At 34.8% G+C, this 24,525-nt stretch overlaps 1 protein-coding gene across 3 annotated transcripts; it reads right to left on the bottom strand.

The window, feature by feature from the left end:
* Positions 1 to 1,911: 1,911 nt before the first annotated feature.
* Positions 1,912 to 5,596, bottom strand: LOC107779316 (putative receptor-like protein kinase At1g30570). Of its 3 annotated transcripts, none has more exons than XM_016599720.2 (3): positions 5,349 to 5,596; positions 5,100 to 5,231; positions 1,912 to 4,934 (listed from the first exon to the last, which is right to left on the bottom strand). In XM_016599720.2, the coding sequence occupies exon 3, from the start codon at positions 4,872 to 4,874 to the stop codon at positions 2,271 to 2,273; it is 2,604 nt and encodes an 867-aa protein (XP_016455206.1). In that variant the 5' UTR covers positions 4,875 to 4,934; positions 5,100 to 5,231; positions 5,349 to 5,596; the 3' UTR covers positions 1,912 to 2,270. The 3 variants fall into 3 exon arrangements, with proteins under 3 accessions (XP_016455206.1, XP_016455207.1, XP_075091182.1); XM_016599721.2 differs by having other exon boundaries at positions 5,112 to 5,231; positions 5,349 to 5,584; XM_075235081.1 differs by having other exon boundaries at positions 5,100 to 5,583.
* Between the last annotated feature and the right edge of the window lie 18,929 nt (positions 5,597 to 24,525).

The following is a 24,525-nucleotide window of genomic DNA, read 5'->3' on the forward strand; positions in this document are numbered from 1 at the left end:
ATTCGCTTTGACAATGTTGAACAAAAAGTTATGAAGGATAGGAATTTCTTTGTTTAGCTATCAGGTTTGTCTTTTTTTTATATGGATAGAACTTTTCTGATTCATTGCAATTAAAAATACTCATTCCTACTCTTTTCTGTCCTCTTTCACTTTAGAAATGGTGGTAAGAAGAGGGAAAAAAATAAAAAAAAAAGGAAAAGTAACTAAAACGTGTTGGAGTGATCCATAAAATTAGAGAAGTCATCACAAAAATATCGTACGCCCTCGTTTTCTCGTAAGCACTCTTCCCCATTTTTGATTATTCGTATTTATGTGCACGAGCATGATCAAATTTACTACTTTATAATCCATTTTATACTATAAGTTAATGTGCTCATTTACTTGAAGGATAAAGAAACAAATAAGAGAGATAATATGACCACACATGATGGAAATACATAACTCTTTTGGAATTTTTATTGTTTTTGAGAATCAAATAACAAAGAAGAAAAGTATATATAGTATATTGAGTTATACTGGTCCTTTTATGAAAATTACCGTAGTTTGACCTCTTCTTTTGTATTCTCATTCGGCATACATATCATTCTCTCCGAGGGAAGTACAAAGACATCTAAATTTTGATTTTTATATATTTACTATTCTTACAAGGATGTAATGCAAGTTTACGTGAAATAAAAAGATTGATAATATTTGTCAAAAGTTTGATAAATGTTAAAAACACAAGAATTTACAATTGTATTTGGTTGAAAGGAAGGCTTATGGCGATATCTATCCATCAGAATTGATCAGTATAATTATTCGAGGTATGCGTCAACTTTGTCACTAAACGGTGATAAAATTTTGTATCTTAGACTTACTACCTAAATATATTTAATTTTTATTATAATATGATTATTAGTCAATTCTATTTTTTGAAAGCATGAACTGTTTCGACACTTTTACTTTAGCCTTTCCGATGTTGTGTTGTCGTTGCTATTTTCTTTTTGTGTTCACTTTAGAGGTTTTGTTTTGATATGACTTATGGTTTAGCTTTGAAAATTTAAATATCAAAAAGTACCTTAGCATTGAAGCTTTAAACTTGTATGCTTAGACTATCTTTCCAAGCCAAATTAAGAATACTTTTAGTTTTTGCAAAACTTAATTTAATTATTTTTAATATTCGGGTACTATAAAGTATTTCCTAAATGAAATAATATTTTGCGACCGCGACAAATTACTAGTTTCCTTAAAAGGACCGTCTTTTGAGAGGGCACTCAAATTTAACTATCCCAACCCAAGTTGGAAAGAGAAAAAAGAGATATTGCGCTTGGCTTTTTACTCAAAGGTAAGTATTTACTCGCATAAGTGTTTATACAAAATTAAATAATTTAACTTTAACAATTCAAGTGAATATACATATCACTTAATCATGGTTAAATAAAAATTGTGTAAGAAAAAATTGTACAAAAGACATGTCTTGCCTTCGTTGATTTAGTGTAACCAACGCACCCCATTCAGCGATGGCCGAGCCCAATCGTGATTGGAGGTCCTCATTTTGCTGAGCCCGTATATCAGCCTTCTCATTCGCCACCCGAAGCTGAACTTCCACCGAAGACAGCTTGGCCTGGGCGGTCTCCTTCTCCGAGGCCAGCAGGTCCATCTTGTTTTTCCACGCGTCGGCCATTATTTAATTTAATTGTACTACCCATCAAAATCCTAAAGTGACGCATTTGTGCATGAAGCGAGTTCATTGAAGGACAAAATAAGAATTACTTGAAAACTTAGAACAAATATTACATAAACCAAAACGTTGTGGAATATAACGCAGCGAGAAAATTTGTACATATCAATCATAGTATCCAGTTTCTTCAATTCAAGACTCAAAAAGCAGTTTAAGAGATTTGGACATACAACTGTTAAGAAGAAATGTGCCATCACACAAGATATCATTTCTCCACTGAAATAGAAGCAAACTATATAATACATCCCAATTCATCAACTTAGTGGCATTCTCTTGAACATAAAGTACATACAATAATAAAAGAATTGTTTAGTCCTGAGCAACAAGGATTCAGCAGGAAAAAAAAACTGAAAATCTAAACTGAGGAAAAGAATACAGCATGAAGGTATTAGCAAGACCTTCACATTCTAAGCTCCTTCAGCTTAATGAGCCATGTCGAAGCTGATTGAGGTTATAGTGAAGTACTCATTGAGCCATGTGACAAAAAATGGAAAGAATTCAGGCCTATAACAGTCCAGACGTTACGATCAAATGTCTTTTGTTTTCGATCTCACCTTCCATTTTGATTGACGAATTGCGAAAAATCATCTAATCCAGATGCCATGGCATCTGTTGCAGATTCAGCCTCTTCTTGTTTGGTTTTTGAATCAACATGAGTCTCGTCTTCTGAATTTTCAGTTCCTCTCTCCTCAACAGTCTCCAGAGCACGAATATCAGAAGCAGAGTCTTCCCCTGCATTTGTCCGCAGCCAAGCCTCATGAAGTTGTAAGACATATTCCAGGTGCCATAGGACTTCTCCCATTGTTGGTCTGCTCTTCCCCTCGTCCGCTAGACATTTCTCAGCAATTTCTCCAAATTTCATCAATGACTCTGGGGAATAATTTCCTGCGAGTTGTGGGTCAACGATGGTTTCAAGCTTTCTTTGTCGTTGAAACCGCATCGCCCATTCTGCAAGATTGATCTGATCTCTTGGTAAGCTTGGATTTATAACAGGGCGCGCACAGACGACTTCAAACAGCACAACACCAAAGGAATAAACATCAGATTTCTCAGTCAACTGCTGCCGCCTGAAATACTCAGGATCCAGATAACCAAAACTTCCTTTCACTGCTGTACTGACATGAGTATGCTCCAAAGACGGGCCAGTTTTAGACAGTCCAAAATCTGCCATCTTCGCTACAAGATTCTCATCTAACAATATGTTAGTTGTCTTGACATCCCTATGGATGATTCCACGCTCCGACCCTGTATGAAGGTAATGCAGACCACGAGCTGAACCAATGCACACCTCTAGTCTTTGCTTCCAACTTAGAGATGGTAGATCGCTGCCAAAGAGATGACTCCTGAGTGTTCCGTTGGCCATGTACTCGTAGACCAAAATCATTTCATTCTGTTCATCACAGAAACCTATCATGGAGACCAAATGCCTATGCCTTAGCTTAGAAAGCATTTCGATTTCTGTTTCAAATTCTTTCAGACCTTGCTGAGATTGAGGATTGGCTCGTTTGATCGCACCAAGGGTGCCATCATCGAGCTCTGCTTTGAAAACCTTACCAAATCCTCCCACTCCAATCACCAAGCTCTCGTCGAAGTTATTTGTGGCTGTTTTAATCTCTGCTAGAGTAAACCGCCTTCCAGATCTTAGAGTCCCAAGACTTTGATATTGTACTGATCCCTTACCGTTACCGTTACCGTTACCAGTGCTGGTCACAGCAGCTCCGTGAAGGAATAAAGGCCTCCATCCAGCTTCGCTTTTCTTTGTGTCGTCTTTGCTTCTCTGCCTTCTACATAGCCGTATAATCAGCATGATTAAACCTGCAACAATGGCAATGGTTGCAATACCTGCTCCAATTCCTACCCAAAGGATTAAATTTTTTGAAGTTGTTTTTTCTGGAACATCCTCATATTTCTGTACATAGGCAAGATTACCATTCCGACTCAACTTGAAAACCTCCAAACCATTCAAAAGAGCATCAGTGCCTGCAGAACCAGTCGTTGTATCAGGACCAAGTTGCACCCAAAAGCTGGTGCTTTTCGACGGCATCACGTCAAAGTAATCCTCATGGTACGCCTTGTTCATTCCCCCAGCTCGTGAGAAAATGTCGTAGTTGTCAGCAGCAGTTTTGTTATTTATATAGATTTTGAAGATCCTTTGATTTGGTTTATTATAGTCAAACTCACAGAAATGTAAGCGAACAAGGTAATCAAAATCTGGATCCACTTCCAATTTCCATGACATGTTCAGTCGCTTCTCCATGACATCTGTGTTGCTCATAATTCTTGCTGTTTCATACACAAGAAGAGGCGCAATAGAGGTGTCGTTTGGGGAAGCATAGGTAATGTTGGAATGGTTTTTGGCTTCTGCACCTGCATCTGCAATGATCATATAGCTTGAATCCGCCTCCCACATCCTCCTCAACCCTGAATCTCTATTGGATTTAATTGCTGAACCACCAACATTCAACCTGTACATAGTTTGAATCCCTCGTTTACTTAAATTTAAAGAACTGTTAGCACCATTGCCACCGACTTTACTGATGGAGTCAACAAATAGCTTATCAGTCACAGGAATGATCTCTATGGCATTAACAAATCCAAAAGAACCTTTGTTGGGAATAAACTCGAGCACAAAGACATTAATATCGGAAGTCACAAAATACTCCTTCACTAATGAGAAAACACTTGAGTTGCCTCCAGAACCTTGCAAGTACAAATTCTTGTGCACAATCTCAGCAGCAACATTAAACTCCGAAACCAACTTCAAACCATTTGCAGCAACAGCAAAGTAGGACTCATTCGCATCGTGATTCCCGAATGAAAACGGATAGAAATGGAGCCTGAGGAAATAACTACCAGGTGCTATTTGGAAAGTATAGTTAACACTTTCATCAAAAAATCTGGCAGTTTTATAGAGTGGCTCATAAGATGAATCACCATTAAATGAAGCAGTTGTTGCCTCAATACCTGGTGAACTCAAAGTGACATTGTTGTCATGGGAAGAATCACCTACCCATTTACTACCATCCACATTTACAGTGGAATTAGTCCCACAATTTACCAAAGAAGTCTTTGTTTGAGCTTCTCCAATTTCAACAAACACAACTAATATCAAAACAAGAAACTGCCCAAACACCTCTCTGCCTTTGACTTTCATAACTCACTATCCCAATACACCCCCGAAGTTATATACACTTTTTCAAGCTCAGCTTCAAAACTGCAACCACCAATAATTTGTTTCAAAACTAGAGAAATTTTCAAATATGAAAAAACCCTAAGTTTCAATCATGGCAATCACTTTCTACCCAGAAACAAAACAATTTATAATCTGTTGCTTAAACCTTGTAAAATCAAAAGTGAGGCATAAAAATAAAAAGAATACCTTCATCAATACCTCATAGGCAACTCAGAAGCTCAACAACATGGGAAAATAAACCAAAAACCCACAAAGAAAATGTCTTCAAATGAACAGCTTCAGCTCAGAAAAAATAAAAATCCAAATCAGCAAGCAGATCTGAAACCAAGAAAATGGTCAAAAGCTTGAATCTTTGAGACAATGGTAATCAAAAAAGAAAAGAAAAGACACCCAATTTGTCAAGAATGGAGATTAATGAGTCTAAGGACAGATTACCTAAAAATAGTGGTAATAGGGGAAAGAGCTTCTCTTTTATTTTAAATTTTTTTTTCCAGAGAAACAAAGAGAGGAGAAGGGGAACATGGATAGGCTGGAGTTGTTTGAAACAGACTGGAAACATTCATATATTGCACTGTCTGTCTTTTTCTTTTGGGAATTGCTCTTTTCTTTACCACCATATCTGTATTACTACTATTTTATTACTCCATGAGTATTTGTTGTAACTGCTGTTAACAGCCATTTTAGAAGTAGCCTTAAAACTAGATACTTTACTAGTATTTATTTTGACATAAGTCATTACATTTTTAGTTTAATTTGCCGTATTCTTCATAATTTGCAGCCAAAAAATTTTTGGCAGGATTTTCGTTTGAATAAACAGATTAGAAATTGCTGGAATTTCCATTTTTCTTTATTCCCTACGAAACAAGTTGCATTTTAATACGTCAAGATTTGGCTGTTAGTTTAAAAGAATGGAAAAGGTTAAATGTGTCTCTATACAATTCGAAATTGCTTAATTCCGTTTTTGACTTTTAGTTTATTCGTACAATTATACTTAATCCTTATAATGGTGTAAAATAGGTGACTTCATATGTCTAAATTTTTCGAAAAAAAAGAGTCTATTTTTACCTTTCAACTTTTGTTAGTTCTTCTAATTTAAAAAGTACTTTCAAATTAAAGCTTCGTGTTAAAAGTAAAAGACAAAAAACAAAATTGTTCTTATAACAAAGGTAAAATTGACTTCTGAAAAAGAGTTAAAAAAATTATCGAATAAGAATTTCTAATTTAAACACACAAAAAAAGTATTTTGTTATAAATATATTATTATGGATGTTCATTTAGTACTCTATTGTAAATAAATTTCCTGAAAAAAATTATCTATATGAGACTCCGCCGTAAATATGTTTATCTATTTAGTAGTCTATTGGAAATAAGTCTCCTGAAGAAACTTATTCTTTCAGTACCCCGTTATGGATAAACATCATATCCGGTATAAGATTATATATATCTGGTACAATGAGCTTATCCTTTCGGTACCCCGTTATGGATAAATATTACCCTCGGTAGAAGATTATCCATATCTGGTATAATGAGCTTATCCTTTCGGTATCCCGTTATGGATAAACATTACCCCCGATAGAAGATTATCCATATTTGGTATAATGAGTTTATCCTTTTGATACCCCGTTATGGATAAACATTACCTCCGGTAGAAGATTATCCATATCTGGTATAATGAGCTTATCCTTTCGGTACCCCGTTATGGATAAACATTACCCCCGGTAGAAGATTATTTATATTTGCTATAATGAGCTTATCCTTTCGGTACCCTGTTATGGATAAACATTACCCCTGGTAGAAGATTATCCATATCTGATACAGTAGCAACTTACACGGCAGCTTGCAGAAGCATCTTACACAACAGCTTGCTTTCTTCTATAAATAGAGAAAATTTCAGTTCATTATATACATAAATTTGAAATTTGAATAATATATCAGTTTCTCTCTATACTTGTCTTTACTTTACAGTTTTTATTTTATAACACGTTATCAGCACGAGACTCTGCCATCTCGAGCAAATACTTTGAAAGTATTAGAGGTACGAACTTTCTTTTTCTAAATAGTGTCAAATCTTTCTAAACTTGAGTTTGTAGCCCTGGATATATCGGGCAAAAGTTACATGTCTTGGGTACTTGATGCTGAAATTCATCTTGATGCGATGGGTCTGGCAGACACCATCATGGACAAAAATCAAGCATCAAACCAAGACCGTGCCAAAGCAATGATATTCTTACGCCATCACCTTGATGAAGGCTTGAAAATGGAATATCTCACTATTAAAGATCCAGTCATACTGTGAAATAATTTGAAAGATAGATATGACCACCTGAAGATGGTCGTTCTTCCACAAGCACGTTATGATTGGACTCATCTAAGGCTACAAAATTTTAAATCTATCAGTGAGTATAATTCTGCTATGTTCACAATTATTTTCCAATTGAAACTATGTGGTGATAATATTACCGATCATGACATGTTGGAGAAAACTTTCACCACTTTTCATACCTCGAATATGCTCCTGCAGCAGCAATATCGAGAGATGGGATTCAAAAAGTATTCTGAACTTATCTCACATCTTCTTGTAGCCGAGCAACATAATGAGCTATTAATGAAAAATCATGAAAGCCGACCTACTGGTTCTTGTCCATTCCCTGAAGTGAATGAGACGAACTTCCACCAAGATAAGCGTGGAAGAGGACATGGCCCTAGTCGTGGTCATGGCCATGGTCAGGGAAGAAACTCTAATCATGTTAATAATAAAGTACCTAAGAAGCCTCCTCACCACCAGCAGTGGAAAAGGAAGGAACAAAAGCATGAAGCGGTGCAAGCAGCAAAGGCAGAAAATGCATGCTATAGATGTGGAGGAAAATGGCACTGGTCACGTACATGTCGTACGCCAAAGCACCTGGTTGAGCTGTATCAAGCCTCCCCGAAAAAGACAGAGAAAAATGCTGAAGCAAATTTTATTTCTGAAGATAATTTAGACTTCATGCATTTGGATGTAGCTGATTACTTTGCACTCCCGGAAGGAGAAACAAGTCATGTGATCGGTGATGAATCTATAGAAATGTAAATATTTTAATTTTTGTTGTTTATAGTAGATAGTATGGTTATGTAGTTGTTGTACATAAATAAAAGTTATGCTTTAATAATGATATTTACTGTCATATTTATTTTGTTTATGTCATTTTGAAAAAAAATTCTCTCATGATACCAGAAGTGTCTGAGAGATATTTCGTAGTACAAAATTTATCAAAAGCTCCTGAAGAGCTAACTGTTTGTCTAGAAGACACATGACACAAGGAGTGCCTGAATAATATTTCATTGTGGACAATAAATTGAAGGCTCCCGAATAGCTTATATGCAAATTTATCATTCATATTATATGATTGTGGTCAAACCATATGTTGTAATAAACCAGAAGTTTACTAATACGAATGGCAATCATACTAGACTATAAATAATTGAAAGATTAAAAATATTCATGTTTACACAATCATAGGGGGTAAAATAATATGTATGTGAGAACTTACGCGCCTTATTATTCAATTTGTACTACATCATGTATCACAGTAAATCAGAAGTTTACTAATGCAAAAGTTTATGCCATAGTAAACCAGAAACTTACTAAGAGATAACACATGCCATGAAAAACTTGAAGTTTTCATTTGTCATTTTTAAATGAGCTATTTGAGAATTCAGATAAGCATATACTGAAGAACTAGAAGATTCTTCAATAATTCTCTTGTGTTGCTTATTCTCATAATAAATTGACTATACCAGCTAAAGTTGGGACTAAGACCCCTAAATTCTGAAATATATATAAAAGGTGAATATGGGCCCATTCAGCTATCATGTGAACCACTAATAGATGCATATATGAGATGATTACATGTGTGTTTATTGTCAACCTGCAGTTTGGCATTTGAAATTGCTTTTCTCAATTAAGAGCATAATTTTCAGATTATGAAATCAAGATAGTTCATCTTAATGATGCTGGTTTATATTCAAACTAGTTTAGCATTGAATACCTAGTATTAATGGCTAAACTATTACTTATGAGAACATAGCCTCATGTGTTGGTCTAAGATTTTCTAATGCATTAGACCAATAATATATGATAAGTCTTCCCCTCACAATTGGTTTAGGATCAGAAACCAAATATTTTTACTATCTAATAACTTTTGATGTGTGGTATATGATTAAGTTCTCTACCACAATGCACAAAGATAGGTTTCCCAAAAAAGATTGGGGATATGTGTTAGTTTTTCTAACATTTGGGGGATGGAATAAACAGCTGGAAAATATGCTATATGAATCGAATTATCATTAATATGACCCTCACTTAAAATATAATTCAAGTCAAATGCCAGAAGCATTTGATGATCTAAAATTAAATATTATATTTCAGCTGCAAATGCTCCTATTAAAATTAAAATCCCTGAAGGATAAAGTTTACTGCACGCATGAAGCGTAGTAAACCGATCGGTTCCAAAGGTAACAATCCAAAAATGATAGGAGCAAATGATCATAATGAGGAGGAAATGAGCTCTAGAAGAGCCCACGACATAATATTTCATGAAACTCCAGAAGAAATTCAGGTACCTGAAAATAAAGAAAGTGATGAGATCTCAACAAGTTATGTCGCTTAGGAACCGATACAAAATGATCGTTGACGATATATTTGATACAATATAGTTCACAATATTGTAAAAGATTATGAGGATCGGACTTGTAGTCCAGACACCTGAAGATTTCATGTCATCTAAATGCAAGTCATAACCTATATGACTCATTTGATTAAGTCTATATGAAGATCCCTGAAGGATTTAAAATGCCTGAAGCATATAGTTCAAAGTATCGTGAAATGTATTCAATCAGATTACAAAAATCTTTGTATAGTTTAAAGCAATCTGGGCGTATGTGATATAATCGCCTTAGTGAATATTTGCTGAAAGAGGGTTACATAAATGATGTTATTTGTTCATGTATTTTTATAAAGAAAATGGCATCAGAATTTATTATACTTGATGTTTATGTTGATGACATAAATCTTGTTAGAACTCTAGAAGAGCTCCAAAAGGCAATTGAATATCTTAAGAAAGAATTTGAGAAGAAAGATCTTGGAAAGACAAAACTTTGTCTTGGTATGCAAATTGAACATTTAGCGGACAAGATCTTTATCCATCAATCTGCCTATACAGAAAGGGTCTTAAAACGCTTTTACATGGACAAAGTGCACCCATTGAGTACACCAATGGTTGTTCGATCACTTGAAGTGAATAAGGATTTGTTCTGACCTCCAGAAGAGGATGAGGAACTCCCTGGTCCCGAAATACCTTATCTTAGTGCAATTGGCGCACTTATGTATCTTGCTAATGCTACAAGGCCTGACATAACATTTTCTGTTAATTTACTAGCAAGATATAGTTATTCCCCTAAACGGAGATATTGGAACGGGATTAAGCATATATTGCGATATTTAAAGGGAACACTTCATATGGGTTTATTTTATTCTAACAAAGGTAGTGTAGATCTTGTTGGTTATGCAGATGCAGGTTATTTATCTAATCCACATAAAGCTCGATCTCAAACCGGGTACATATTTACATGTGGAGGTACTATCATATCATGACACTCCACAAAGCAATCTATTGTTGCTACTTCTTCAAATCATACTGAGATAATAGCTATTCATGAAGCAAGTAGGGAATACGTGAGATAAATGGTGACATTAATGTGCAACAAATCCGTTCAAGTGACAATCCGACAGATTTATTCACTAAATCTTTGCCAACTTCAACTTTTGAGAAGATGGTATACAAGATTGGAATGCGGATACTCAAATATTTGAAACAGAATTTTTATCAGGGGGAGTAAAATACGCGCTATACTCTTTTTCCCTTACTAAAATTTTTTCCACAGGGTTTTTCTTATAAGATTTTTTTTGAGACAATTAGTAATGCGTATTACTAAATATGTGCTCTTTTTCCTTCACTAGAATTTTTTCCCACGAATTTTTTCCTAGTAAGATTTTAATGAGGCACATTATCTTTTAATGAACATCCAAGGGGGGTGTTATAAATATATTATTATGGATGTTCATTTAGTATTCTGTTGTAAATAAACTTCCTGAAGAAGCTTATCTATATGAGACTCCGCCGTAAATATGTTTATCTATTTAGTACTCTATTGAAAATAAGTCTCCTGAAGAAACTTATCATTTCAGTACCCCGTTATGGATAAACATCACATTCGGTATAAGATTATCTATATCTGGTACAATGAGCTTATCCTTTCAGTACCCCGTTATGGATAAACATTACCCCCGGTAGAAGATTATCCATATCTGGTATAATGAGCTTATCCTTTCGGTATCTCATTATGGATAAACATTATCCCGGTAGAAGATTATCCATATCTGGTATAATGAGCTTATCCTTTCGGTACCCCATTATAGATAAACATTACCCCCGGTAAAAGATTATCTATATCTGATATAATGAACTTATCATTTCGGTACTCCGTTATGGATAAACATTACTTTCGATAAAAGATTATCCATATCTGGTACAATAGCAGTTTACACAACAGTTTACATAAGTAGCTTACACATCAATTTACTTTTTTCTATAAATAAAAAAAATTTTAGTTCATTATGTACATAAGTTTGAAATTCTATATTCTATCTGTTTGTCTTTACTTTATCGTCATTATTTTATAATATATTTCAATCTTTTTGAATATTTACAAGTTATTTTATGTATTAGTTTGTCGATGCCAGAGAATGGATCTCCATTATTTGGTTGGGTTTGCGGTGGTCACATGGCCATGTCTGGAAAATAAACAACAGTCCAAAAATAGTTAAAAAAACAGCACTCTGTTTTTGACAATTAGAATAGTAAATCCATGTCTTTTTGCTCCTCCGTACCTCATAGTACCACTATAAAGTTGGTCAAGATAATAGCTGTAAAGAAGAATAAATGAATAGAAACATAACCGGAACAACTTTCAATTTGACAAAAAGTGAAAAGGAAAAAAGTTGAATTAATTAAAAAAAAAATGACACCCATAAATATCTTGAAACATTTCATAATAATTTTAGGTTTTTGAAAGAATTAGTTTTGGAAAATAATTATAATTAAAATTGTTTACCCAAAAAACGGATAGAGTTAAATTTATACGCAGTTCTAAGGATACGTGGTATAAATTAGTACAAATCGGGAAAGATACATAAATGTGTATTGAAATTAGTTATAAAAGAAATGAATGCAAACCAGATGAACTAATTCGCCTGAGCCTTCAAGTTTAATCACCTCCAAATTTGGTGAAGAATGATTGATAAAAGAACCAATTTGACTAAAATACCAAAAGCCACCAAAAGATAGTATTGGCTCTATTTTCTGTATATATTAGAATGAATGTGTGTCTGAATCAATGTGTCCTTAAAAATGATAACCACTCTTATTCATGAATAAGTTTGGGTAGAAGAAATCTAACATGCTTGCTTGGTCGGGTTCACTCGGTTGAACGCCGGTCGAGCTCCTCGGTTTTGGGGCGTGACAACTACAAAGCCTAAGGGCTACCTTAATTCGAGTTCGAGAAATCATTCTCACTCGACTACAAAGCCTAAGGGCTACCTTAATTCGAGTTCGAGAAATCATTCTCACTCGACTACAAAGCCTAAGGGCTACTTTAATTCGAGTTCGAGAAATCATTCTCACTCGACTACATAGCCTAAGGGCTACCTAAATTCGAGTTCGAGAAATCATTCTCACTCGACTGTAAAGCCTAAAGGCTACCTTAATTCGAGTTCGAGAAATCATTCCCACTCAACTACATAGCCTAAGGGCTACCTTGATTCGAGTTCGAGAAATCATTCTCACTCGACTACAAAGCCTAAGGGCTACCTTGACTCGAGTTCGAGAAACCATCTCTCACTCGACTGTAAAGCCCAAGGGCTACCTTAATTCGAGTTCGAGAAATCATTCTCACTCGACTGTAAGCCTAAGGGCTACTTTGCTTCGAGTTAGAGCAAATCATTTCACTTGACATCTATTTATCAAGCCTAAGAGCCACCTCAGTTTGAGTTTGAACATTCACTGGAGGACTACCTATAAGAAAATATCGAGTGCATCACCTACTATCGGTCCTTACTATCTCAATCTTGGACCTTCGAATAATTATTCCATGCTAAGGCACTTTTTGACCTTTGTATAAGTTAATAAAAAGGCAAAAGATTCAGAAGCCATAGAAGGAAAAAGTTTTATATATACATCAAAATCTTTTACAAAGGCAACACGGCCCGAAGGAAGTTCTTTACAAAGGCCGAAGCAGCCTCGATAGGAATAACAAAAACTACTTAAGGTCCTAAATGGCTTGGTCTTCATCGGAGGCCATGTCCTCGGGATCTTCCCTACCTTCAGATTCGCTTGAGCTATCGGAGTCTTCCTCAGGAAAGGCCAGCCTTCGAGCCCTGTTTTCCTCTGCCTTGGCATTTTTAATTTCGGCCTCAACATCGAAGCTCTGAGCACTGACCTCCTCGAGAGCTTCTCTCCGAGCCTTCCATTTAGCATGTTCGACCATGCTCTTGGCCTTGGCCTGGTTAACCTCAACATCGATCCTGAATTGGGCCACTTTAGCATCAGCTCTTTTATTAGCCTCGGTCACCTCAGATCTGACCACTTCGAGTTCATTAGCCAAGCTTGCCTTATCGGAAGTGGCCAAATCTAACCGACTCTGAAGCTCTTTAACCCTCTCGATCTGCACCGAGGCATTTTCTTTTGCAGCTCGAAGCTGGGCCTCAACCGACTCCAATTGCGCTTGAACGGCCTCCATTTTGGAAGGCGAGGATATCCATATTTTTTTTGAATTTTTCCCCTACGACCATCCGGTCCACTCACTACTAGAAATTCGGCAAAAACCGACCAAGGTCGACCGACCAACTTTGGTCGGTCAAAAAACCGACCAAAGTTGGTCGGTTTTTCAAAATATTTTATTTTTTAATTTTTTTTACGAAACCGACCAACTTTGGTTGGTTTTCTTTGGCGCAAAAATACGGGAAACTATTTTGAGTTCCACGAAATTTATTTTTCAAGAAACCGACCAACTTTGGTCGGTTTTTTAATTAAATAAATAAAAAATTAATATTTAAAAAACCGACCAAATTTGGTCGGTTAATTCGACCGGTCATTTAAAAAAAACCGACCAACTTTGTTCGGTAATTTTACTTTTTAATAAAACCGATCAACTTTGGTTGGTTATTTTCGTGCGAAAATATAATTAAAGAGTATAAATAAAATAAAAGAAAGTCTTAAAACAAAGTGCACCAATAGTCTAGTAGTAGAATAGTATCCTGCTACAGTGAAGACCCCGATTCGATTCCCAGATGGTAAATCTTTTGATTATATAATTAAAATACCGACCAACTTTGGTCGGAAAAAATCGACCAACTTTGGTCGTTTTTTTTGTAATATTTTGAATTTAATTGACCGACTGGTCGGTATTCCTTTCCGACCCCTAAAATACCGTCCACATATAAATGGTCCTGTTTTGGTCGGTTATTGGCCATTACCGACTAACTTTGGTCGGTTTTTTTGGTCAGTTTTTACCATATTTCTAGTAGTGTCTACCTACGAATTGAGCCGTCCGATCTGTTCAAGCCTCTGCCGAACCTGCAGAATCGGGTTGTTAGTGGTTATCTCCAATTCATCTTCACTGTCGTGAAAAATTCGGAACACCTGCTCGGCCATCTCCTCGTGCTCATCCCGAGCCGCTGCCAAATCTGCTCGAAGTTTCTCGCTAAGAAGTTTATAGGAGTCACTCTTCTCGGTGAGGTACCGAACCTCGGCCTCATTCTCCTCTCGGATTCGGAGGAAAGCCTCGTGATGTAACACCGAAGCCTACAAACATGGGAAAAAATGTTAGAACTATCTACAACAAGTATAAAAGAAACACCATAGATGCTATCGAATTTACCCGATTCAGAGCATGCTGAACCTCGTTGAAAAGGTAGGCGGGTCCTACCGCATTCATCACTGCTTGATCCTCTTCGGTCACTAGGGATCGAAGGTAACTAGCAATCCCCATGGGGGAAGAGAAAATTCAGGTATCCTCTGGGACGGAGAGCACCACCTTCCGCCTACGATGAGGATCAATAATCGGGGCCGGGAATCGGTCCACCAATTTTGGAATCGATGAAGACCCGGTAGAGCCCGACCATGATGTTTTCTTTGGTATCGGTAATACACCAAACACGATAACCTCCACTGAGGAAGCTGACTCGAGCCCATCCATAAAACCGTGGATATCGGTCGGCTATTGAATGCCCTCGTAGGATCGACCTTCCATCATGCTGGCCTCACGGATCATAGCATCCGAAATCTGAGGGGATCTGCTAATATCAACTATCCCGAGCTCATCCCTCGAGATATCTTCTTCTGCCCGAGAAGTCCTACCCTCGGTCTCCCCTTCAACCATCTCAGCTCGAGACGGAATAGTCTTGATTTTTTCTTGTTCCGGGATTATGGCCAGGGTTCCCATATTGACTTCCGCCGATTCGGAAGCTTGTTGTATCACAACATTAGCCGGATACCAGGTAATTCCTCTTCTCCTTCTTCGGGCTCGTCCCTTAATCGGCGGATCGATTATGGAAGCATAACACCGGGTCTCCCTTTGGCTTGCGAGATTTCTTCACCGGTTTTTTCTTTTCCGAGACCGGGGAACTCGGTACATCTTTTCTCTTATTTTCTTTAACTTGCTTCGGGACAGGAACCTCCTCATCACCAGATGGGGGCCTCATGGCAACGTCCTTCCCAAGTCCTACAAAGGGAAAATGGGGGTTAAACAAGTAAAGAAGAGCAAATGACAAACAAATTTAGAAAGAGACTTACCATGACTACGGGCCTCCCATCAACCCTTTGATAATTCCACCCAAGCGTGCTTGGAGTACGGTCTCTGCAGCACCAGACCTTCAACCCATTGTTTAAGATCCGGAATCGACTCAGGCATCCGAGCCACAATTGTGACAAGAAAGAAAAAATGGATCAAGAAAATGAAAGGCAATTACAAAATTAAAACGAACGAAGGGAAATAAGTGCTCACGGTTCATATTCCATTTCTCAGAAAATGGCATGTCATCGGCAGGGATTAGGTCCGAGGTTTTGACTCGAACAAATCGGCCCATCCAACCTCGATCACGAGTCTCGTCTACACTCGAGAACGACGCTTTGGTGGCTCGGCGAGCAAGCTTGATTAACTCTCCTCGATAAAGTCGGGGACTATAAAAGCGCATAAGGTGGTCATGGGTGAAAAGACACCCCTCGATTTTGCTCGAAAAAAATTTAGAGAAGAATCACTATTCTCCAAAAAGAATAATAGATCTGGCCAAGGATCACGTCGTATCTCTTGCAAAAGGCGACGATGACAGGGTCTAAATGACCCAACGTGAAATGATAAGTATAAACACTTAGGAACCCTTTCACGTGGGTAGTAATTGATTCATCAGGCGATGAGACTACCACGTGCTTATCGGCCCAGTTGCATTCTTGTTTGACTTTCTCGAGAATTTTATCGGTGATTGTGCACTGGTTCCTCGACATCGGCTCACATCGACCCGGTATCGAAGAAGGTTTTTCAACTTTAAAATCACTAACAGTGGAACACCCTACCGGAACGAATTCCTCAAGGCGAGGCTCCGTCGCATCCTCACCGTCGGCAGGTCGTGATGAAGAAGCAACCTCTTTTTGCGGAACGTTTTTAGATGTTTTGGCCATATGAATTTATGTGAACAAAGAATAAGGGAGATTGAAGTATTTGGTATTTTGAGAAGAACAAGCAAAGAAATTTCAAAACCTGAAAATAGGAAACTTTGGAGAAGGCGAAGGACATTGAAGATTGGAATGAAAAAGGTTTAAAGGTAAAAGTTTAAAATAATGAAGAAAGGGGCTATTTATAGATTTTACAGCGACGATTTAAAATTGGCAGTGGCCGACCATCGACTGACGCGTATTTATTGCCTTGGTAACTGGACCGATGGGACGTTTGTCACATACGTCACAATCGGACTCGTCGTAGACGTCAGTATTCATCTAGTCGGAGGTTGAAAATCATATCGTTTCTCGTCACTTTCTTTCCGAAAAACGAGGGGACTATCTGTATACGGTTAAAACCAAGTTTGCCCTTCGTGTGATTAATCTAGATTGGAGCATGATGGTCCTAGGTTCCTCATCATAATATCGAGCTCGAGACCCAGAGGCCGATCAATATCGAACTCGAGACCCAGAGGCCGATCAATATCGAACTCGAGACCCAGAGACCGATCAATATCGAGCTCGAGTCAATATCAAGCTCTAGACCTAGAGGTCGATCAATATCGAGCTCGAGACCCAGTGACCGATCAATATCGAGCTCGAGACCTAGAGACCGACCCATACCGAGACCGTCCAAGATCGAGATCGAGCCAAGGGACAAAAGAGCCGTTATAGCCGCATTTGGAGAGAGAATCTCGGCGGAAATCAAGGAAAAGTTAATTAATTAGTCTATCATGGGATCGCCACTATGTATTTTTAATTATACCAAAATGAGATTCCTCCACTATATTAAGAGTGGTTATCATTTGTAAGGACACATTGATTTAGACACACATTCATTCTAATATATACAAAAAACATAGCCAATACTATCTTTTGGTGGCTTTTGAAATTTTAGTCAAATTGGTTCTTCTATCAATCGTTCTTCACCAAATTTGGAAGTGATAACTTGAAGGCTTAGGCTAATTAGTTCATCTGGTTTGCATTCATTTCTTTTATAACTAATTTCAATATACATTTATGTATCTTTCCCGATTTGTATCAATTTATACCACGTATCTTTAGAACTGCATATAAATTTAACTCTATCCGGTTTTCGGGTAAACATAAATTAATATCATTAACGTTCTACAAATTTGTAAACACTTTCGTATAAGTGAAAATTAATTGATTAAAACATCTTATTTGCTATTAAATGTGTTTTCGAGTAAATACACTTAAAAATGGTTTAACACGAAAAAGCGGGTGAAGCTGATATTTGAAGAGAAAAAAAAAAAAAAAGAATAATTACCGTCGCCTTACTGGGACCTACTGACAGTGGTTGGACCCATAATATTTTACTAAAAATACAATTAGTTTGTATGTTTCGGCACTAATTTGTTTTGATTTTCATTGACATGTTTGGTTTTAATTTTTAAGGCTAAAATAATTCTTAAATCAATTTGCTTTGCATTAATTTCTAAAAAGAACAGATATTTGATTGGGATTATAACTACATTAAGGGGTCGTTTGGTAGGGTGCATAAGAATAATGCTGAATAAGGTGTATTAGTAATGCTGATATTAGTTATGCTGATATATTTCTTATCCATTATTTGATTTGATATATTAAAGCATTGTGCAATTTCTAAAAGAATTGTTTATTTATAAAAATATCCTCATAACCAGTCCATCACTTCATCTTTTTAAAAGAAACATATGTTGAGGAATGTTTTTATATGAAAAAGATTAAAAATATTATTTGATTTGTCTACCTATATTGTAGTATAGAACTGAATATTTATTTATGAAAAAAATATGCTAATATTTATTTATCTACTAGGGATATAATTTTATTTCTCACTTCTTGGGTTATTAGGCAAATAAAGTTTGAATTTAAATAATAAAAGAAAAATGAGTTGATTACAAGTACATTCCAGTACGTAGTAGTAGAGTACATATTTATAAATTTACAATGAAGAAACTGACAGAGTATAGATATAAATAGCGGAAGCAATTTCAGTATCAAATTCGACATCAAACTTGCATTAATATACTAACATATTTTAATCAAGCATAAAATTTGAAGGGCAATTTTGTCTTTAACTAAGCTAATGCATGCATTAAAACTCATTGCATTGTTAATACCATAATTTTCTATGCATAGGATAGTACTAAATAGGGCGTATAACTACTGTATACATTCAAAAAGTGTATCAAATAAGTTATTATTATTACACAAAGCTAATTGATGCATTATTTTATCTAATACATCCTACCAAATGACCCCTTGTGGGGTTATTTGGATCAGTTATGGGTTATCGCATGAAATTACAATTCCGGGACACATTGAATTATCTATTTCAGTTCCTATTTGGGATAACTAATATTATATATATATATGGGAAATAAGAAAGTGACGTGGAAGCTCTCTTAGTCCAGGATTTGTATTTCTTTTTTTTTTTTCCTCAGATCTTTGGCTATTTTCCTTTATTTTGGGACTTCTTCTCCTCCTTATAAGTAATTATTGGATTATTCTTCCGTTTCAATAGCCCCACGTTCCTTTCCCCAGTAAATACCATTACTTCAAATGTATTACTATATCAAATGTAACGTAAATTTTATTTCTATTTATAAACCCATGTTCATTCTCTATTAATACTCATTACTTCAATCTAACTTTGTGCGTGAATATATATAATCTTTTTTTTTTTTTTTTGTGTGTGTGTGTTTTATGGATCAATTCTTAAAGATCCGGATATCCTTTCCCGTCGAAGCACCGGTGATGTAAATTCTCTCTTTTTTGACACTTCAAAAATATTAAGCAGTATTTGATATTAGTGTTCTAAATGTTCAATCTATTTTCCTTTTTTGGCTTAAAACTTTACTATTTTTTAGCTTCAAATTGTTTTCTTTTGCAGACGTTGTCATCTCTGATTAATAAAGCTAACGAGGGAGGCCTTGTACAATTGAGACCTATATATTTTTTTTCGAATTGCTCATGAATCAGTACATCGTCACTCGTTAGGTCTCTTCCTGAGATTCTTCTAATTTCTTGAATTTTGCAGCATTTTTATACTAATATCTTTCCTCATTATTGCAATTTGTCTCTATTCTTAAAATTACTCGTGAGTTCTGTTTCCTTCTTCCATGTATGTATATATATATATATATATATATATATATATAAAACTTTTGGACAATGACAAGATCAGCTACAATATTCTATGATAGGACTGGGAAATGAGGACGTGAAAATCATTTTGAGGATATGTGACAGCATAAGGAAAAGTAGAGGAGGAAAAATGAGATGAGTTCTGATAAGCAACCAGTTAAAAACCTACTACAAAAATATTGTAATTCCCGAAAAAGCCAAGGTTGAAATAAAAAAATATGGTTAAAGACGTCAAGTAATTAAACTTAACCCTTAAAGGTTCAAAATGTCATCCTCAGCATTGTAACAGTTCTAAAATTATGAGAGTTTTACTTTTTATTTCAGGTGAAAATTAACTTGTAACTTGTTTTTGTTCTTGATTTTTCTCTTCATCAAGAGGATTAATGTAACTCTTTTACCATCCAATAGAAGGAAAAAATATATAATAAATTCATATATTTTATATATGTTACATTTAAAGAATCATGTATTAAAACCACATATATACATATATCTATAAGTAAAAAAATTCCTTTAAAGCTATATTCCTTTTTCCTTTTTAAGAAAATCTTATAGTAATTCATCTAAGCTCTAATTCAATTAAAAATATTTTTATTTGTGGTGTCGCCAAGATATAGAATTATTTGTGTGAAAATACATAGAAAAATTATCTCATCTATCTCGATTATATTATTAAAATAATATTTCAAATTCACTAATGTATTTTATAACCGCGCAAAGCGCGGACCACTTTACTAGTTTTGGTATAAACTTTGTATAGTATTAACTAATATTTATAAGCAAACTGCATCGTTCAGGTAATTAAAAAAAAAAGGAGGGAGGGAGGGGGGAGGGGAGGGCAGGAAGTCGCCATGCTCTTTTCTTTTTCTTTTAAATAAATTTCTAGTGTGTCCATTATTTAATTACTTACAACTATTAGAATTTTATTTTTATTTGCAAATTGAGTGTCAAACGCAACTTGGCCTACAATTTTGGATTGTGACATAAGAATCAATGAAAAAGATAAGGTAAAAATCTAGTAAAAACTGTACCATACACTTGTAAGACATAGACAATAGCATAATGTATACGGTCGAAATAGGTTTCGGCCTTAGCACGTCCGATCGAGTTCGAACGATAATCTATCGAAGTAAGACCCCGAAGGCGGAACAAGCTAACCTCGAACCCGGGGAGGCCAATCCGTGTCGAGTTCATACCATCATCAAGCTCGAATCGAAATCGAACCATGATGGAGAGTAGATCTATCATGCTGATAATTCAGAGACCAACCAACATTGACCTCAAATCAATTCGAGGGCTCGAGCTAGGATCGGGCTCGAACCAAGATCACGAGTTCGAGCCAAAATCAAGCTCAAACCAAAATCGAGGGTTCTAAGCAAGATCGGGCTCGCAGACAAAAGCCGTTACAATCCCACTAGAGAAAATCTTAGCAAAAATCATAAAAAAGCTGACTTATCATGGGTCTCCCACTGAATGTTTATTTTATTATGCTTAGAGCGAAATCCCTCCACTATAAAAGGGCTTGGCTACCATTTCTGTAAAACAAGTTTTTCTCAGGCTTACATTGTAATAAAAGTGCTATATTCTTCTACAGTAAAGAATCGTCCTTTCAGATTTCTTAGATTGATTCTATTTGTTAAATCCTAAGATTCATTGTTCCTGATAACCTTATCTATTTTGCATTCTTCGCAATCTATATTCACATTTCTATTTATCCTTTCATTTTGTGTTAAGTTACGCCACATATCCTCGGAACTGCGTATAAATTCAACTCTATCCATTTTTCGGGTAAACACACAATAAACGACTTCATATTTAATTTACAATAATAAGCACACTTGACTAACAGTGTGAAGCCTAAAACTCTAACAAAGGATTCAAGAAAACGTAAGAATCCTAAATTTGGGATTCGATCCTTGACATTAGCCAAAATTTTAACCACCTCTACTACTATACAGAATAATTTATACTAGAAGTTACCTTTATATTACGAAGATTTATTTTCTTAACCTATTTGCAAATTACGAAGATGGCTCTAAAAATATTGAAAAAATGACATTATATAGCCGCTTTCAAAATAAATGGCGAAATATATATATATATATATATATATATATATATATATATATATATATATATATATATATATATATATATATATATTGCATGTTATATACAAAAATTATACAAATTTTATATATTTTTTCAGCTACCAAATATAAATAGTTTCTGATGGAGGTTAAAAGTGAAAAAACTCCATTAATATTGCATGTAGCCTTACCCTTATTGACTATACCTTTCTCCAAAAGGCAACTTTAAAATGTTACTAATAATATTTAAAATTAAAGGTGAATTATTTATAATGTTTTATTTGTAATTTTGTAAATCATCCAAAAAAATATAATTATTTCTTCTTAGGCACACTATTTCAAGTGTGACATGTTGCCATAATTGGTAACAGCCCTTGTGTATAGTTTCAGATTCCTATAATCCTATCCAAACAAAGAGACAAGTTTCAGCGGCTTATTAGCATAATTAAATTAGTAGTATTAAAATGACTTCAAAATGACATGACATCTCATTTATGGATATGACTTAGGATTGTCCGACAATCATATAATCTTCGATAGGAAATTTGGTTCATGAATTCGTACTTTCATTTAATTTCCTGTCTCGACATTTATAATCTTTTTTGTTTATTAAATTTGATGTTGGCACCGTCAAATCAAAATCAACGCCTCACAATTAGGGTTAAAATTCATATGGATGGTGGTGTTAATTATGCAATTACCCCAAAGATGCATGTGAAAACTGAAATTTTTATTGAATAAAATAAAACGAAACTAATTCTATGTTTATTTTAAAATTATTAGCTATCAACAGAAATTTGAAGAACGCTTTATCAGATAGACTAAATGGAATACAAGTTGATTTTATTGTATCACTAAAATCACAAACTATTTTTTATTTCAGTAAAGTAACTAAACCATATTTTAATTGTGATTTTTACCTTCCTATACATTATTTGAAACTTTATTACCCTCCATATAAATTGTATTATGTTGTAGTTATATATATATTTTTTATTTGAATATTGTATGAAAGTTGAAAAATAGTTGTATAATGTATGAATCGTTGTATAAATTTGTATTTAAGTTATCAATACAATCTTTTTACATAAAGTTATTAATATGTATCAAAATTATATTAAGAGAGAAAGTTTTGATTGGAATTTTAGAGATGAAGAAACACACCACATACAAAATATATACAAATCAGATACAAAATATACAAAAGACATGTTGTATAAAATTTATATGAAAATTGTATTTAAGTTGTATGATGTTGTAGATGTATTTTAACTAGTAAAAATAATGTATGAAAGTTGTAGTTAAGTTGTAAATAAGTGTATACTATATAATTAGTTATATGAAATTTATTTTTAGTATGTATGTTGTTGTAGATATATCAATTTGTATTAAATTTGTACGAAATTTATTTTTAAATTTGTATGTTGTTTTACCATCAAATTGTATAATATTAATTGTAAGTACGATGTATCTATTTTAGTGCTGATTTAAATGGGTTTCGTTAATCTGTGATAGATTAGCGTATTAGATAAGTTAACCAATCAAGTGAAGCATAATACCTTACTAGCCCCGCATGATAGTTATTAACCTCGTAAATCTGTGGATAAATTTTGATACATATCAATAACTTTATGTAAAAAAAATAGTATTGATAATTTAAATACAAATTTTATACAACGATTCATACACTATACAATAATTTTTCAACTTTCATACAACATTCAAATAAAAGAATATATATAACTACAACAAAATATAATTTACATAAAATTATACTACAATTTCGTAAGTATATGGTATGTCATATGTTCTTCTTCTTATTCTTCGAGTTTCAATATGAAATTCATCCAAAATCAAGTCTAATCTTCACCAAACACCCTCAAAATTGAGATATAAATTCCAAACAATATTTTTAATTATTTACAATAACACCCAATCCAAATAAATAATGATTTTTGAAAATTCAAATTCAAATTCAAAGCTTCAAAGATTTTTAATAGCTGTCAATGGTGGAGAGTCAAACACCTGAATACTAAAAACTCTTTATTGCTCATCGTCGAGGAGGATTTTCATCCAACTCATTTCATCCAACTTTGGACAGTAGTACAATGCTTCAACAGAGCCATTCAATGGAAAAGCCAATCACCTTCAAAGAGTTCAATACCAAATTTAATTTGTGACTAGTTCAGGCATTTTGTAGCCAAAGTTTATCGTTCCGAGGCTCATAACCCACTTGATATTCAAGCCAATCTTGCCAATCATTCAAGCTATTCCAACAACTCAGGACGATCTAGGATTGCAAACTTCGGGCCTACACTTTTTCGATGACGGAAGCTGCTATTGCCACCATCAGATACTCAAACGTGGTTAACACCATTGTTCCCTTCATTTATGCCCTTTTCCAAGCAAAGAATCCCCTAATTTAAGGTACTAATAATGGATTGGGAGCCTTTTAAGGTGGAATATATATAATTTGTAAGTAATCCTTATTTAGGGCGGGTAATATACAAAATTAGGACAATTTTAATAAATAAATTTCAAATATTGTATAAGAAGGAAAAA

The sequence above is a fragment of the Nicotiana tabacum genome, chromosome 17, assembly GCF_000715075.1.
Source record: "Nicotiana tabacum cultivar K326 chromosome 17, ASM71507v2, whole genome shotgun sequence".
NCBI classification, from domain to species: Eukaryota; Viridiplantae; Streptophyta; class Magnoliopsida; order Solanales; family Solanaceae; genus Nicotiana; species Nicotiana tabacum.